Below are 15,236 nucleotides of genomic sequence, written 5' to 3' on the forward strand. Positions count from 1 at the left end.
TTAGGATTGGTACCAGAAAGAAAAATAGGGTACATTCAGTTTGATTCCTATTAGAATCCTAGCTGAGAAACAATTCCTTCTGAGGAAACCATGCACCAATGCACTGACATCACTGTGATCTGTTCTATAAATGTCAATGCTGCATCCATTTCAAAGATTGTTAAAAGACCATTTTAGAGTATATTATTCCATTAGTTGAGTGATATCATTCTTCCAAGTACAACTGCATTGCAGGTTACAGTTTTGGCAACGTGCATAACTGATGGAACTGTTGTGATAGGCACCACAAAATGTTAAAAGAAATGCAGAGGTGATGTTAGCATCTTTTAGAATTAAGATTGCTGTCCACACAATTCAGCTTACCAACAACAGCAAAAAGAGCCTTCTGTCAAAAATGCCGATTGTGATAAGGCAAACACTTTTATTAATTATATTCATTGCTAAATTTAGGAGCCAGAGCTTCGTGTAATGAATTTCCTTATACAGAGGTTTTCAAGTCAATTGTTAGTTCCAATAACATTTGAGAATTCAGATTCTTCACCTAAGTATGAACATATGCAAATATATACAAGTAGATATTCTGTCTTGCAAAAGAAATAACATGGATGCATCATTCCCTTAAGGAATAATCTATATGTCAGAACTGCAATTGATTATATTTGTTCAGTACATACACATCTTCAATGTAGAAAAGATAAAAAAAATGCAAAAAGGTTAGAGGGTGCGGGTTTTGTGTATTTTCACCCTTCATTTTATATATCATTATTACTTTTACTAAGAGAAGACATCACTCATGTATCTTCAATCATCAGAATTGTTGAAAACCACTATCTACAAGCCTCTACACTAGCACTCGCATCACCTCGAGAATGATGGCATAGCAATAAAAAACTTCTAGGAAAATCTGAGTCAATGCAATCTAAACTCAGAAATAATTCACAGTACTCTTAGGATCATAAGCAACTGAACAATTTTTAAATTGTAATATGGGCCATTATTTTATGCTCTAATAAAAAAGTAACAACTCAACCTCACTCAATAAAGAATAAAACTGCTCTGTCTCTGAAATGAGTATCAAAGCATAGTTGATGAGTTTTCTAATTAAAAAGAAATACAGAATCATTCAGCATTCCTCATTGATATGGGGAGAAAATTGTAAGCATTGCTGTAAATATGTGCTGGGCCACACAAAAGTCTTAGGCTGCACTATGAAACAGGCCAGCAAACTCAGGAAAGTGAGAACTCACTTGGGTGCTATTTCCTGCAGAAAGGAATGTGTTTCACAATGATGAGAGCTTTGGCTATTCTTAGGTATCTGTGTACACAGACTAGTAGTGCATTTATAACATATGTGTGTTTCCCCAAAAGGATAATAGATTCATGGTATCTTAGGTTGAATTTTGGGTGAAGCGAAGAAGTTTATTTAAAAATAGTTTTCAGTACAGTAAATCAGGAAAAAAAATGAATCATATTGACTTCTTTATGAAACCAATACAAATAAAACAAATCTGAAGTTGGTCTATATTAAAACTATACTTGAGCATAGCTTTAAGATATTCCTTTGTTTTTCCTCCATTTTTGGCTTTTAAAATATGAATTCCCCCTCTGATGCTAACAAACCACAATGATCACTGAGACAAGCATAATTTGGATAGATTTGTTTTTGAAAGATAATCAGCAGAGAATATGTCTTGCAATATAATCAATACTTTTGCTATGTGCAGATTTTGCTGGAAAAATGAGCCCAAAGATCTTACTCCAGATTTAGAAACTCAATTTTATAAGGAAACGCAGAATTAAAAAAAAAAAAAAGGCAAGCTAAGAAGTACTCACCTCTTCACGTAATTTTATCAACTGCAACATGAATGCACAAAAATAAGATAAAAAGGAAAGAAATGGCAGGAAAGAAAGATCAGTTGTGTGACAGGATACAGAATTAACATTGACAATTTATCTGTTTACATGTTTAGCATTTAAAAATCACAGACAAACACATTAAAAGAACCTAAACATAGACTACATGCAGAGTTTTTTGAACGAATAAAGATCACTTTCTCACACTGTCACATTCAACAAAGAGAATAGTGTGAAATTCTCTTTTAAAGTACATCTAAGACACCATCATGAAATAAAGGGGAACGACTTCATAGAAGTCTATATTATAAAGAAAGAAAACAAGTTTACTGTTCCTCTCTTCTAAGAATGTACCACTGAAAAGGTTTTGTATATACAAGTTTTCAGGATGTTTCTCGATTTTCAATCTTGACAACTGATTTCTGATTTCCCACAAATGAAAATGATTAATAGTTAATGCTTTTGTCCCAATAAGTATTTAAAACAAACTATCATGTAAGTTAATATCATACCTGTACCTACCCTAGTAAAAAGATTGCATTAGGAGATGACATTATTTTAACTGAGAATAAAGCATGCTAGGATAGATAATATTTAGGATATGGTATTAGAAAATATTTCACTATCCTTAAAAATAGTGTGTAGATTAGAGCTAATTTCTAGGTGTTTGTTTTGTTTCAGAGGCTACTGCAGTCACATGGCGTTTCAAAATGTTTTTTTGATGTTCCTTTATTTTTCAATCTTTTTCATTTTGTAAACTGGGCCATCTCAAAGCAATGAGCTCTCTGACTTCATTTGTACTGCAATCTGTTTTCACTAAAGACAGACCCCAAACCACTCTCTACTTGTTAGTAAATTGTCCTGTAACATTTTAATTCTCCTTTGTAGAACATTTTTCTATTTGCCTTAAATATAACAATAAAATAAGTTGCTTAACTCTTTAGATACTAGAAAATGGATATACAATGTCTGACTCATTCTTTGTGTGTGTAGGTGTGTATGTTGGACAGTATTATACAACACAAATGTCACTGTATGGTTGAGATGAATGCCATAGCTTCTGCAATGAACAGAAACTGAAACCTGTGTTGTCAGAGACCATAAACCACATTCTAAGTCTGAAATGTGCATCCTCAGCAATTCAGGGCCACAACTGATATTTTTAAACATCCAAATATCTGTAACATCTGTTGTAACACTTGACATATGCAGGCCAATAAATTAAACTATTGCTTTGGGAGAAACGTGCTATGAATTGCTCACTATAAGTGTCTCTAAAAGTATCATGTTTACTATAGCCCGGATTTCTCAACGCTTAATGCTGTTTTTGTCTCCAATTCAAAGAAGGCAGCATACATTCCAGCCTCTGCTGATATTTCATTTGTTATATGAAAAGTATTTAAAGTACAAAAGAATGAGTTTTCAGAATTGTTATGAAACTCTTATAAAATGGGTACAGAATTTATTACATAATGTCTCGCAGTGCATTTAGTGAAAATGAAACTTTTAATGTCATCTTTTCAAAATATACAAGAAGCTGCCATTAGTTTTAATTAATAAGCTTGCTCACTCTCTCAGCAAACATCCGATGGGTATGAGTAAAGGCCCTCATCATTTTATGTGGAAAGTTACTATTCTTGCCCGGAAGAGGTAACATTTGAAACTCAAATACCTGGCCTATCATATATCGGAATCTTTCTCTTTGCTCTCCGAACATCATGGGAGAAAAAGGCAAACATTAATTCTCAGGAAGAGACGATCTGGGAATTGATCGCACAGCTATCTTTTCTTTCTGGGGGCACCATTCATCACTTGACTATGATACTTAAAGGGCCAAAGTTTAAAACTACTCCTCAGCAATGGAGACCATTTGGGGCATGCCACCCTGCCATAATCAATGAGTGTTTCAAATGCTCCCCATTTGTTGTTTCAATAGGTTCCAAACAAAAACCCGTTCTATCTTGTTTGTGCTGCATGGCTGCGTGCAGGCTCTGCACAGGATTTGTAGCTAAGCTAGGTAAGGGGAGGGGTTTTAATCTCTATCTTTTTTTTTTCTTTTTTTTTTTTTTAAGGGCTGAGAGTTTTCATTCAAGTAAACAAAAGATGGGCTATATTTGAAAATTAACAATGCTTAGACTAGACTGGAAGGAGTGATTTCTTATTTTATCGAGTTACCAGCTCCATCAGAGGCCACATGAAAGTGTACCATGCCACCACGATGAGTTATGATAATCAACATCTTTTTTTTTTTTGAAACAAAGACGTGTTTTTTCCCTCCCTCAATGCAGAATTTGATACAAGAGGTAATCTGTTCCTTTGTGGGCTGAAAACAAAATCTGGTTTACGCTGGTTTGAACCAGTGGAATCTCTTGTGGGTAAGCCTTCTGCTGCCTGCGACTGAAATCAAACCTGCGCTGCGGAGCATGTGCGGCCCATGCGCGCCTCCGAGTGGGCGCCGCGCCACGTGACCCCACAACTCCCCAATTTTTTTTAAAAAGCTGATAACGCGACTGGCGTCTCTGTCCGCATACAGATAACGAATAAATGCTGAACTCTATTAAACGCCCTTTACACATTATCGTGGGTCGAACACACAATTTTCTGAACTTATGATGACAGTCTATTTATTTGGCTATAAACCCTCAGCACGTAACGAACAGATTTGTGCCTGGTAATGATCTGCTCTGCCAGGGCTATATGAAATGATACCGACCTCCTTTAGATCTCGGGGAATTAAATTGACCGACTTCACCCCCTGCTCTGGGGCTGGAGTTTGACACACTTTATGCACAGCAAGCTCAAATCGGAACTTACGAGAACCTCGTATTAAAAAATTAAGCAATCCTATCTACTAACTATTGCTTTACCACCCAACTTCTGGCACGTTTGCAAATATCCTACTCTTTATAGATCTTTCTTTGAACCTTCTATTTAGGATTTACTCGCATTTCATTTACTCAGGCTTATTCATTGATCGATATAATTTTGCATAAGGAAACTGAGAGACTCTTAGGGTTCAAAGTATTGCTTGGAACATTTTATTTGCTCGGAACAATTTATATGCTCCATTACGACACTTTACTATGAAGAGGATTTAATTGTATAAGATGGTTTTTGTTTCTCTGTGTATGTTTTTTCCTTTTCTGAGAATGGTTTTTATTAAACTAAATCAAGATAACTATTAAGGTTTCCACGCTAAATACAACATTGTTGTATTTAAAAACTCAATTCTCTCAAGTTCTAAAATGTGGCTGTATGGGAAACATGACATTTTAAAAGAATAGAATGATAATGCCTAAGACAGCAATCCTTGGAAAGCTGATGACCCAACAATAGTACTCAAATGTGCAAAGTAGGTAATTTTGTCCCATCTTTGTAAATCAGGGATGAACTATATTTGGATATATAAGAAATGGATAGAATCAGAAATAAATTTATACAAAACAATTAATTTGGAATTAAATGAAATTGTGTACTGTATGCGGGGCATTTCCAATCATGGTGGAAATGTTGATATATATATAAATATATATATATATATATATATATATGGAAATTAATATACTCTATTTTTAGCCAGGTTTTAAATGCCTAAGGAAAAAAAACCATTATAAATGGCCAGAATGAGAAATAATAGCTATGGCATTCACATTTTTGTAAATCACCACCAAAAAGTCACAATAGGGATGATATGTATACTGCATAAAAAATAACTAAACAGTCAGTACTTAGATTATTTTACCTATTTTAACCATTGCTATGAATTCTTTATTATTTCTCATCGATAATTAAAAAATTGAGATATATCCCAATTTCAATGAAACAAATATTGCTATTTTTGTCTCATTTTGTTTACTTCCAAGTTTTCTCTGTACATTGAAAGTTTATGATAAGCCAATAAGTTCTGAAAAAAGGAATGTTTCAAAAATTAACTGGAATATAAACTTATTTGTGGGCAGAAAATATTTTCTTATATAAGTGACAGATAAGCCCAGAAAAGACTACCTTCTCTGCCACTCAGCTACAAACACTAACATGAAGAGCCAACTTAAAATCCTTTCTTCCTGTAAGGAAAAGGCTTCTGTTTTAATTCCATCGTCTGAATGAATACAGATGCAGAATAAAGAGTTATTCTCAAGTGAGCATTCCTGTTAAGGATGTTTTAGTTGGAGGGATTTTAATTCCTGTATTATGATAAAAGAACCTAAAACAAAATTTAATTTCTTCAGTATGATATGGAAATTGTTCTATACCTGGTAACTAAATATCCAAAAAGTTAAGTGTGGTCTCTTTGAACTTTCAAACCTAATTCAAATTTTAGACGGAAAAGTTCACATAAGTAATAATCTAACCGTTACATACCCATGACTATCATTTATCATACTCTATTTATGGAAGTGACAGGTCCTTATGACTAAACTTCAGGTTCTCCGAGCACTTTCAGAATGTGTAAGTTTGATTTATACAAGTCCATGGGAAAATCTCTGTGTAATCATTTTAAAGTGACAGGAATATAATTTGCAAAATTCAGAAAATATGAACTCAATCTATTTTTGTGGAATATTTTTCTTTAGGCATAAAAAATCATACCCATATGCACGTAAGACAAATGTTTTAGGCACATAAAATGTCCATTAAGAGAAGTGAACATGCCTTTAAAAAAAAAAGAGAGGGATTCCTGTCATATACTACAACATCCATTACAAGAAAGGAGTCTGAGTTAGACAGGGTACCCCTTCCTTTCCATTTTCTCTCTATTAGGCAGTAGTTTCAAATGAGAGAAAGATCTATAGCTTTTTACAGAACTGACATGAGAACTACGCATTCACTTTTTTTGTAAAAAAAAGATAATGCTTTCTCTGCAGTAAAGATAGGAAATAAAATTATGATTCACTCAATCAAGAGGTATGAGCAACCTAAATCTCACTTAAAATAGGAAGAAAATATTTCTTTCTCATTCTTACATTATTTAATCTATTATGAGCAAAACCCTTTATCACATCACCCTTTTTGTTTGATGTGCTCTGTATAATTTTCCCCCCTTAGTTATTCTTACATTTCAATCAGGAAAGCTGAAATCCCCAGTCAAATATTAAAATGTTTACATGTCTGAACTCACGCTGATAACATCCAAATAGGGGAGGGGGTGAGGTCTTTCCAAAAACAAACCATCAGCTCAGTGATCCTTCTTTCTTTTTTGGGGGTGGATGGATGGGGGCCTTAATCACATAAGCAACACCCCTGTTTATAGTATTAACATTACAGTAAATAGTAACATAGTTTCAGCACATGTAGAGCTATAATTTATGTGAAATGGTAAATACAATTATGCAATTTTACAATGTGTATCAATATTACTTATGTTTTACAATCTTATTAAAATTTTGGTTTACTCAATGAATGATTTATGTTCATTTTTATTTAGGCAGAGCAGAGACCTTTATAACACTTGCCAAAGTAACGTTAATAAACATGCTCAGTTCTTGCTTCTGAAGTTCCCTGTCATTTATTTTCTTTAAAAGTGTCAAAGACAATCAGTCACTAGGTTTGTTTGAGACATTTAAAAAAAATCAATCTCAGCACTGAGGTTCTTGAAATGCTTTTTAAAAGTCATACGTTAACTATATGAATTAATGAAATCTTCAGTATTAATTCAGAGAAAGAAGTGGGACATTAATTGGACTCAGGACACTACTGTGTAACCCTATGAGAATTGACAGCCAAGTTACAGGCCCTTTTAAGAAGAAATTGTACCTTACTTTTTGCTTGTGCAGATCTTAAATTGCAAAACGATTTTCCCATTATTATTACTATTACTTTTATTATTTCACAGAGGCCACTACCTCTATATGCGTATCCAAGTTTCACACTGGTACTTACAATTTGCATTTTACTGAATGTATTTTTAAGAAGCGACACAATGGGAGACTGGGCTGCCCTGTTGAATTTTGAAAGCTTACTTTCATTTGTTTTGCTGCAAGTGTTGATTTAATTATACTGCATTATTATCAAAGCTGCATTGTGTACTTTTTTATTCCTTTTACATGTGTTTGAGGTGAAGACCTTGGCTTTGTCTGCAAACAGTGTGTTTCAAGTTATTCCTTAAGTACTAAATAATAAAGAAAGGAGAAGAAAAGATTTTTTTAAAAGATAGCAGACAGTGATCCCAAGGTAAAGGGTTAAATGTAAGATCTCCAAGAAACATTTTGAAGTTGATTAAGACTCCAGCTTTGCATTAAACAGTATCACTTCCACATGAGTTGCCGCTAATGCTGTTAAGGAGCAGCTTGAGAGCCCAGTGTGCCAGTGACCTCCTTCACCCTCCAGCCACCCACCGGGCCTTGCTGATTAGCATTCTACCTGGCTCTCCGAGGAATTCCCGTCATCCCCTAGGAGCTCATTGCGCACTTCGTCACTGTAGGCGATCCGTGACCTTTTCTGTAAAACAAAACAAAAAGGGAGAGAGCGAGAGGAACGTTAGAAAGTAAAGGCTTCGAAGCATTATTGGTATCAAGGCTGATCATCTCAAACCTCGAGAGCCCCCTAATGGAAACCTATTTGCTAAAACCTGCAAACCAAAGTTGTGTAAAGTTCTTGAACTTGAGAAGTTTAATGTAAATTAGAAGGTTTTCAAATGCCAATAATGAAAGAAAACTGCACTGTGTAAGTACTCCATTAATAATCAAAATGGATCGGAACTGGTATGTTATTCCACACACAGTCATTCAAATAAGAACACCAAGCTGAAGGAAATACAGCTACATAGCTGTATATCTGCAAAACGCACCAGGCTACAATGAAAACAACGAGAGTATATGGGGTTCTTTAATAGTGTGGCAGAAAATGGATTTTACAATTACAAGTCTTTTAAAATCTCTAATTCTAGGATAATATTATAACTGCATACATACACTGGAATGCTTGGGAAATTGTTCATCTATTATTTCATTATTGTGATGTTACTAACTAAAAAGATGAAATTTAAAAGTCCAACCCACTTTGGGACAATAATTTAAATGTCTCCAAGTCCTCTATAAGTAACTAAGGAAAAGTATGGGAGCGTGTGTGTGTGTGTGTGTGTGTGTGTGTGTGTGTGTGTTAAAACGAATTAAATTTCCCAAACCTTGTAAATAAAAGCAAGTAGGCTGTGAGTCAACTTTTCCCAGTCCCAGTAAATAAAGACAAATGGGCCACGAGTCAAGGTTTCACACACAGAAATTCTGTTTTACAAGAAGTCTACCTTTACCTGTAAAGTCAGAGGGACATGTCTACAAGCAACTTCTAAATTACACGCATTTGGAAAAGCTAAAGGCTCGGAAGATTAGTTGGGAAGCTGGAGTGCAGTGCTTAGATGCTGCTGCGCATCGCTACTTCAGGCCCAGATGCAGATTTACGGGCGACTTGGCTGCCTTTTCTGCTTCTGAACTAACTGAGCAAACACAGTTGATTGGAAAACGGCAGTTGGAAAATGGCAATCTTTTTCTCACTTCGGGTCTACAGTGGAGAACTTAAAGTTTCTCACCTGTCCAATTGTGATCCAAAAAGTTATTGCAGTTTGAAAGAACACTCCATAGTCCGTGAGCATAAGTCCACAAGATTTTTAATTAGACTTTTAAACTAGGGAGTAACCCTGCTTTTGCCACATAGAGATCAGATCATAATATCTTAAACATAAACTCATAGTAGAATTTAAAAGGATTTCTGACAAGAAAAACCAGTAGACTTTAAATCACTTTAAAGTTGCAGCCTTTCTCAATTGTGGTTGTTATCTGAACCATAAAACACATAAAATTATTTCAGTGACTATTTTTCTGACTTCTCCCAAAAATGATACGTAAGAGAGAATTAAATTTATTACATAGAACAGAAGCCTTAGGGCATTAGGGCTTAACTCTCTGGCAGAACCCAGATGAAGGGCTGAATGGAGTATAAATAAAAAAATAAATAAATCTAGATACTCCTTTATTATTTGGGGGTGGGGGTGGGGGTGGGGGCGGTGGAGCCAGTTTCATGGTGTTCTAAAGGTAGCTTTGGTTAAACTGAAACTAGAACCCTGGGGTCCTGACTTACAGCTCGGTGCTCATTCTATCACACAAAATTTCCTCACCAGTTTATTGCCCTCTGGATACACTCAGGTAAAAGATGCAAAGAAAATGCAAAATGTTTCAATACAAAGTAGATGATGGCATCCCATCCCTGCCCTGAGTCTCTACCCCAAGCTTGCCTTCCCTGCTACAAATGTCTAACTTATACCCTGGCAAATGCAGTCAGTCTGTAGGTAGAGAACTACAACCAATGATGCTGCAGAGAGGACGAGGGAGAAAAGTTAAGTCATTAGCCCGAGGTCAGTAATGGCATCTATATCAGACATCTCAACAATTCAGGAGTGACCCCCTCATTCACTTGTGAACATGCCAGACTTCTTACCACCACAGACAGCATATTCATGGACCCTGCTTCCCATACTGTATTTACGGAAGCTGCTATTAATTAGCTATTTCTATTAACTTCATCCAGAATTGTACAGAAAAATGTAAGTTACAAGGACAGTATCCTAGTACTTCATGGCCTTACGACGGTAATTAGATCAAGCCAAACCTTTCTTTTGCCCATATGGAGATCCCCACTATAGTCGTTTCAAACTAGCTAAGCCAAAGTATTTTACAGCATTAAAGGAAATGAGAACCTTTAAACAGGCTGTGGTATCAGAGCTGCCTCTTTAATTATTCATTTCATCACTATGGGGGACTAAAACGTTCCCCAGTATGCAAGAATTTCACATGGAGATTGTTTTTGTTTTTCCCCTTTCTCACCCAAATACCAACAAATTGGCATAGATTGTTCAATTACATTATATTCTTATTTTGATTTACTATACTTCAAACGTGGAACATTACAAGCATGTATCCCTAAATATCTCATCTTGTTTTGGTTAGAATCCATTGCTTTTGAAAAGCAGCCATTAAGAGTGTGCATGCTCAGCACCAAGGGGAGAGGAAGGATTTATCCACAGTTGAAGGGTGGTCCCCCTATAGATGCCATTCTTCACCACTGGGATGGTAGACACTGGTCATTCGGATGGCTTTCTGGATGTAATTAAGCAAATGATATGCTGAGTTTACAAAATGTTCCCTGACAGGACTGGCTTTCACTCGAGAATGAAAAGGTAACTCATTTCAAATGTCAGAAATAGTTCCTCATGAAAATGATACAACCAATGCTGGAAACGGAACACTTTACACTTGAGTATCATTTTATACTTTTTTTAAAAAAAAATCAAGACCTGGTTTGATTAAGAATTATGGGGGCAGGAACCAGGTGGAGAGAGGCCATGGGGGGAAGAGGGAAAGACATCTGTAATACTCTCAACAATAAAGATAAAAAAAATTATATTTAAATGCCAGTTACTGGTATTTTCTCCTAATTTTTCATGGTTTGAAATTTTAAGTGAGCTGATTGTAATCAACCATAATGTAGTCTGCAGTATCATCATTAAACTAAATGAATACCAAAAGAAAAAAAAAAGGTAAAGTCCTCTGGGTGACAAACTGCTTATTTTATGGATATTTTTCCTCAAAAAAAAATCAATAAATTCTTTCATTTTTATGGAACTTTTAAAAACCGCACTCTACCTTACTAACTACTATGTCATACTTTCATTTGGAAGATTCAAAGTTAATGAAACTGAAACATCTCCCGTAGCTTGATAAACTAACTGAAATAATTCTACTTTATTATCAACTGTATAAAATCTGTACTTTAGCCAAATGCAAGCATGAGAATTTGAGCTGGAAATGTCACACACTCAGCTACAGTTTGAAGGAACCCAATTCATAATGCATTTTATAAATAGTTAATGACTTCTATACATAAGCTAACCAGGCAAATCAAGAAATTGTCAACATTTTTAGTCTTAGTTGTCAGTTACTACTGACTACTGGTGCTTTATGTGTGGCTTCTGGAGAAGACAGAAGTTCTGTGCAGTTTGTAATCTATTGCAATTTTGGGGTCTGTACCATAAGGGTGGAAAAGCTGCAGCTGACAATATTTGCCACACACACACACACACACACACACACACATACACACACACTCACACAATGTTAAATACAAGAGCATTCCTCATTTTTAGTTGTGTTTGTGTAACTTATACACTTAGGTGAACTAGACACAATTGGAAGGAAAAATCTACACACCATAGGTGAACTACAAAAAAAAAATATGACAAGTTAACAACTGATGGTTATCCTTAAGAAGTTAGATGCACTAAGTTTCATGGGTATTTTAAACTGATGACAAAAGTGAGTCTTTGGCTATGAAAGTGAGAATTTCAGATTCCAAGCAGTTTTCACTTGGTATATGAACAGAACTTTTGCATACTGAGTGGGTAATTTCCTTTAAGCCAAGTTCAAACAGATAGCCTCGCTCAGTTCTATCTGGCAATTTGGCTTATAACAATCTATCTACTTGACCCAAGCCTTAACATTTCCCAACTGAACTGAATATATTCTAGACAGGCGCTGCTAAACTAGAAACAAAATGAAAATTAACTTAGCTTACACTAATTAAGAACTGTGATCTGGGACACCGCCTCCTGTGTGAGTCTACATGTGAAACAGGGTATACATAACCAGGAGGAGGATTCTATGGCCCACCACTAGCATAAGCATAACAATGAAGTTGGGTTATTACCAAAGCGTATATGAGAATTTAATTTCCAAGGAGTGCACATGGCAAAGCAATTGCTTAAATTGCCTCACCTGGGAATTTAATACAATGTTATCATCAGACCAGCCACATTGTAAATAGATTTATAATGCTTTCCATGTGCTGCACTCTGTTGCATATGAATTAAGTAATGATCTGGTATTACAATAAAATCAGCTAGTTCCCACACCTGGCAGACAGGATATTTCACTAAATTAATACCCATACAGCTACATCACAAGGCATGGGAGCGGAAACCATCTCCAAGGCATTCGGCCTGAGTTTTCCAGGGGAGGCAAACACTCCATGGTTATGTACAATGTCGCTATGTTGAATGGGCTGCTCAAGACAATCTGTGTCTAACATCTGTATCACAGAATTAAGACTTTCTCATTCCCATTCAGTTTGGGCCTAATTTTCTTCATTCAGTACTTTAATTACTAATCAGCAATCCACAACATTTGCAAACACTAAGAAAGGCCTTTATTCTAATCTATGTGCTGCAGACAGCCAAATAATTGATACAAAGTACAGTATGGTTTTGGTAAGTAATGAAAGAACAGCTTGTCCTAATTCCTAATCAAATTGGTCTATAGAAGAAATGGTTAATAGATTTCTCCATAGGTCTAAAACAAATTACCCGGTCTGGCCAGACTTTTCCATTGCTTCTACATGTCTTTCAGTCTCCATATATTTAATAATGCTCAAGGTTACCAGGTGATACACCTATTAACTGTTATGCTTTCATAGCCAAAGAATTTAACTGCTCTAAAGAATTTAACTGCCCCTGTTATAATTAACACTCTGGGATGTCTATAGAATACCGTGAAATTGTATTTATTAGCTAGTCATATAATTGCTGGCATTCATTTCTTACCTAATTTTATCTGGTTCTAATTAAATAATATCATACTTCCGTAATGCCCAGATAAACTGTTATGCTTTCATAGCCAAAGAATTTAAGTGCTCTAAAGAATTTAACTGCCCCTGTTATAATTAACACTCTGGGATGTCTATAGAATACCGTGAAATTGTATTTATTAGCTAGTCATATAATTGCTGGCATTCATTTCTTACCTAATTTTATCTGGTTCTAATTAAATAATATCATACTTCCGTAATGCCCAGATGGCATTTTCTAAAATGCATCTATCTTTGGCACAAAGCATTCCATTTTTAACCTCACTTCCATTACTCCATGGCCAAGTTCAGTTTTGCGTCCACACTTCACCATTGACCCAGGACTTAAAAAGGCTCCGTCAGTCCAGGACAGGAAATTTAAATTTTGGAGAAGAAAAGAAAAAGGAATTTGTGAAATTTTGTTTATCAGGGTGTTCTCTGTGTTATGTTAATTTCTAGCAACAAGCGATTTCAGATTAAAATATGCCATACTACATGATTTAGGTAAAGGAAAAGTAAACTGTTAGGCAAATGTCTGATCCCTGGAAAGTTGTTAGGATGAAAAAGCACAGGTCCTGAGTGAAGAGAACAGAGATAACATTTCAGTATGTGATCTTGGGCAAATGACATTTCCTGAATATCAGTTTCCTCAATCTCGAAACGAGTGTTGATAATATTTATTTCCCAAAGGATTTAAATACTATATACAAGTGAAAACCTATCCATAATACCTTGGATATGATAACCCTGCAAAGGATGTTCAACTAAATATTAGCTGGTAACACTGGAAAGGATCCAATAAAGCCAGAACACATACAGGGCTGAAAGTACAAATTAGTGCATCCTTCCTAGAAAATGATTGGCCAACATATACCACAACTAGCTTTAAGAAGTTCATATTATTTAACCCAGTAATCCCACTGTACTGTTTTGCCCAATTTCCTATTTTTGCTGTTCCAATTTTTGGACAATTTTTAATGGTAAAAACTTTACTGCCTTTCTTGAATGATATCAGAGGAATTAAGTTGCAATCTGTTTCTTCTAAGTAATCATTTTACTAAACATAGCTTGCTCTTGCTCGAGGGACTCTTTAGAGTTAAAGGTCAAGCTCATTCGCTGGAAAGTACACATGCCACATGTCACCAATACTGCAGTGTTAATAAAGGGAAAACACACTTTCTATCTACCATAAACTCATAGCCAATGGACCATATGCAAGCCACCAGAGAGAAAATGCTACCCTGCCCTGCCGCAAGGCTGCCAACAGTTGGAAAAGCAGGTGAGTGTGAGAGCACTGAAACAGCCCATTGTTCTTGAGTATGTAATACCGGGAGGAGATATTTAAACTTTTCGGGAAAAAAATTTTTTTAAATATGAATGTATTTGTATTCTGATCACTGTCATTATTTTTGCTTGTACTTTCAGAAAAGATTACATGTTTGAAAAGAATATTTATGTTTTGGGCTGCAAATAAGGTAAAATATACCACATTTTTTCCTTAACTTTTTTTTTTAAATTTAGCTATCATGTCACATGTGAACACGTGAAAACGATGAGGATATATATGTATATATGTGTGCATATAGGCTCACACAAACCAATGTGCAACCCACATGGAATAATAACGCCACTTGTGATTTGCAATGCTAGGAGAGACCTTTATTTACACTAGGAACTCCAACCACACTGGGGCTACGTCACGTAATGATTTGTAAAACAGAAATCACGCAACTGCACTTCTTCATTTCCTTCTCCAGCAGGTTTAAACTTAAGCC

The 15,236-nt window shown here is 35.4% G+C and overlaps 1 protein-coding gene across 8 annotated transcripts in view; it reads right to left on the reverse strand.

The window, feature by feature from the left end:
* Positions 1 to 15,236, reverse strand: part of VTI1A (vesicle transport through interaction with t-SNAREs 1A) — a 315,173-nt gene that overhangs the window by 244,058 nt on the left and 55,879 nt on the right. For 7 of the 8 annotated variants that reach the window (XR_001363756.1, XR_001363757.1, XM_014546392.1 and 4 more), the window contains exons 4-5: positions 8,215 to 8,292; positions 1,834 to 1,854 (exon numbers count right to left, since the gene is read on the reverse strand). Coding sequence is in view for 6 of the 8 variants with exons in the window: in XM_014546392.1 (XP_014401878.1) it covers positions 1,834 to 1,854; positions 8,215 to 8,292 (99 nt within the window). In the remaining 2 variants the exon portion in view is untranslated. The remainder of the gene's footprint in view (positions 1 to 1,833; positions 1,855 to 8,214; positions 8,293 to 15,236) is intronic. The other variant, XM_005874522.2, reaches the window with a different exon arrangement.

The sequence above is a fragment of the Myotis brandtii genome, unplaced genomic scaffold, assembly GCF_000412655.1.
Source record: "Myotis brandtii unplaced genomic scaffold, ASM41265v1 scaffold441, whole genome shotgun sequence".
NCBI classification, from domain to species: domain Eukaryota; kingdom Metazoa; phylum Chordata; class Mammalia; order Chiroptera; family Vespertilionidae; genus Myotis; species Myotis brandtii.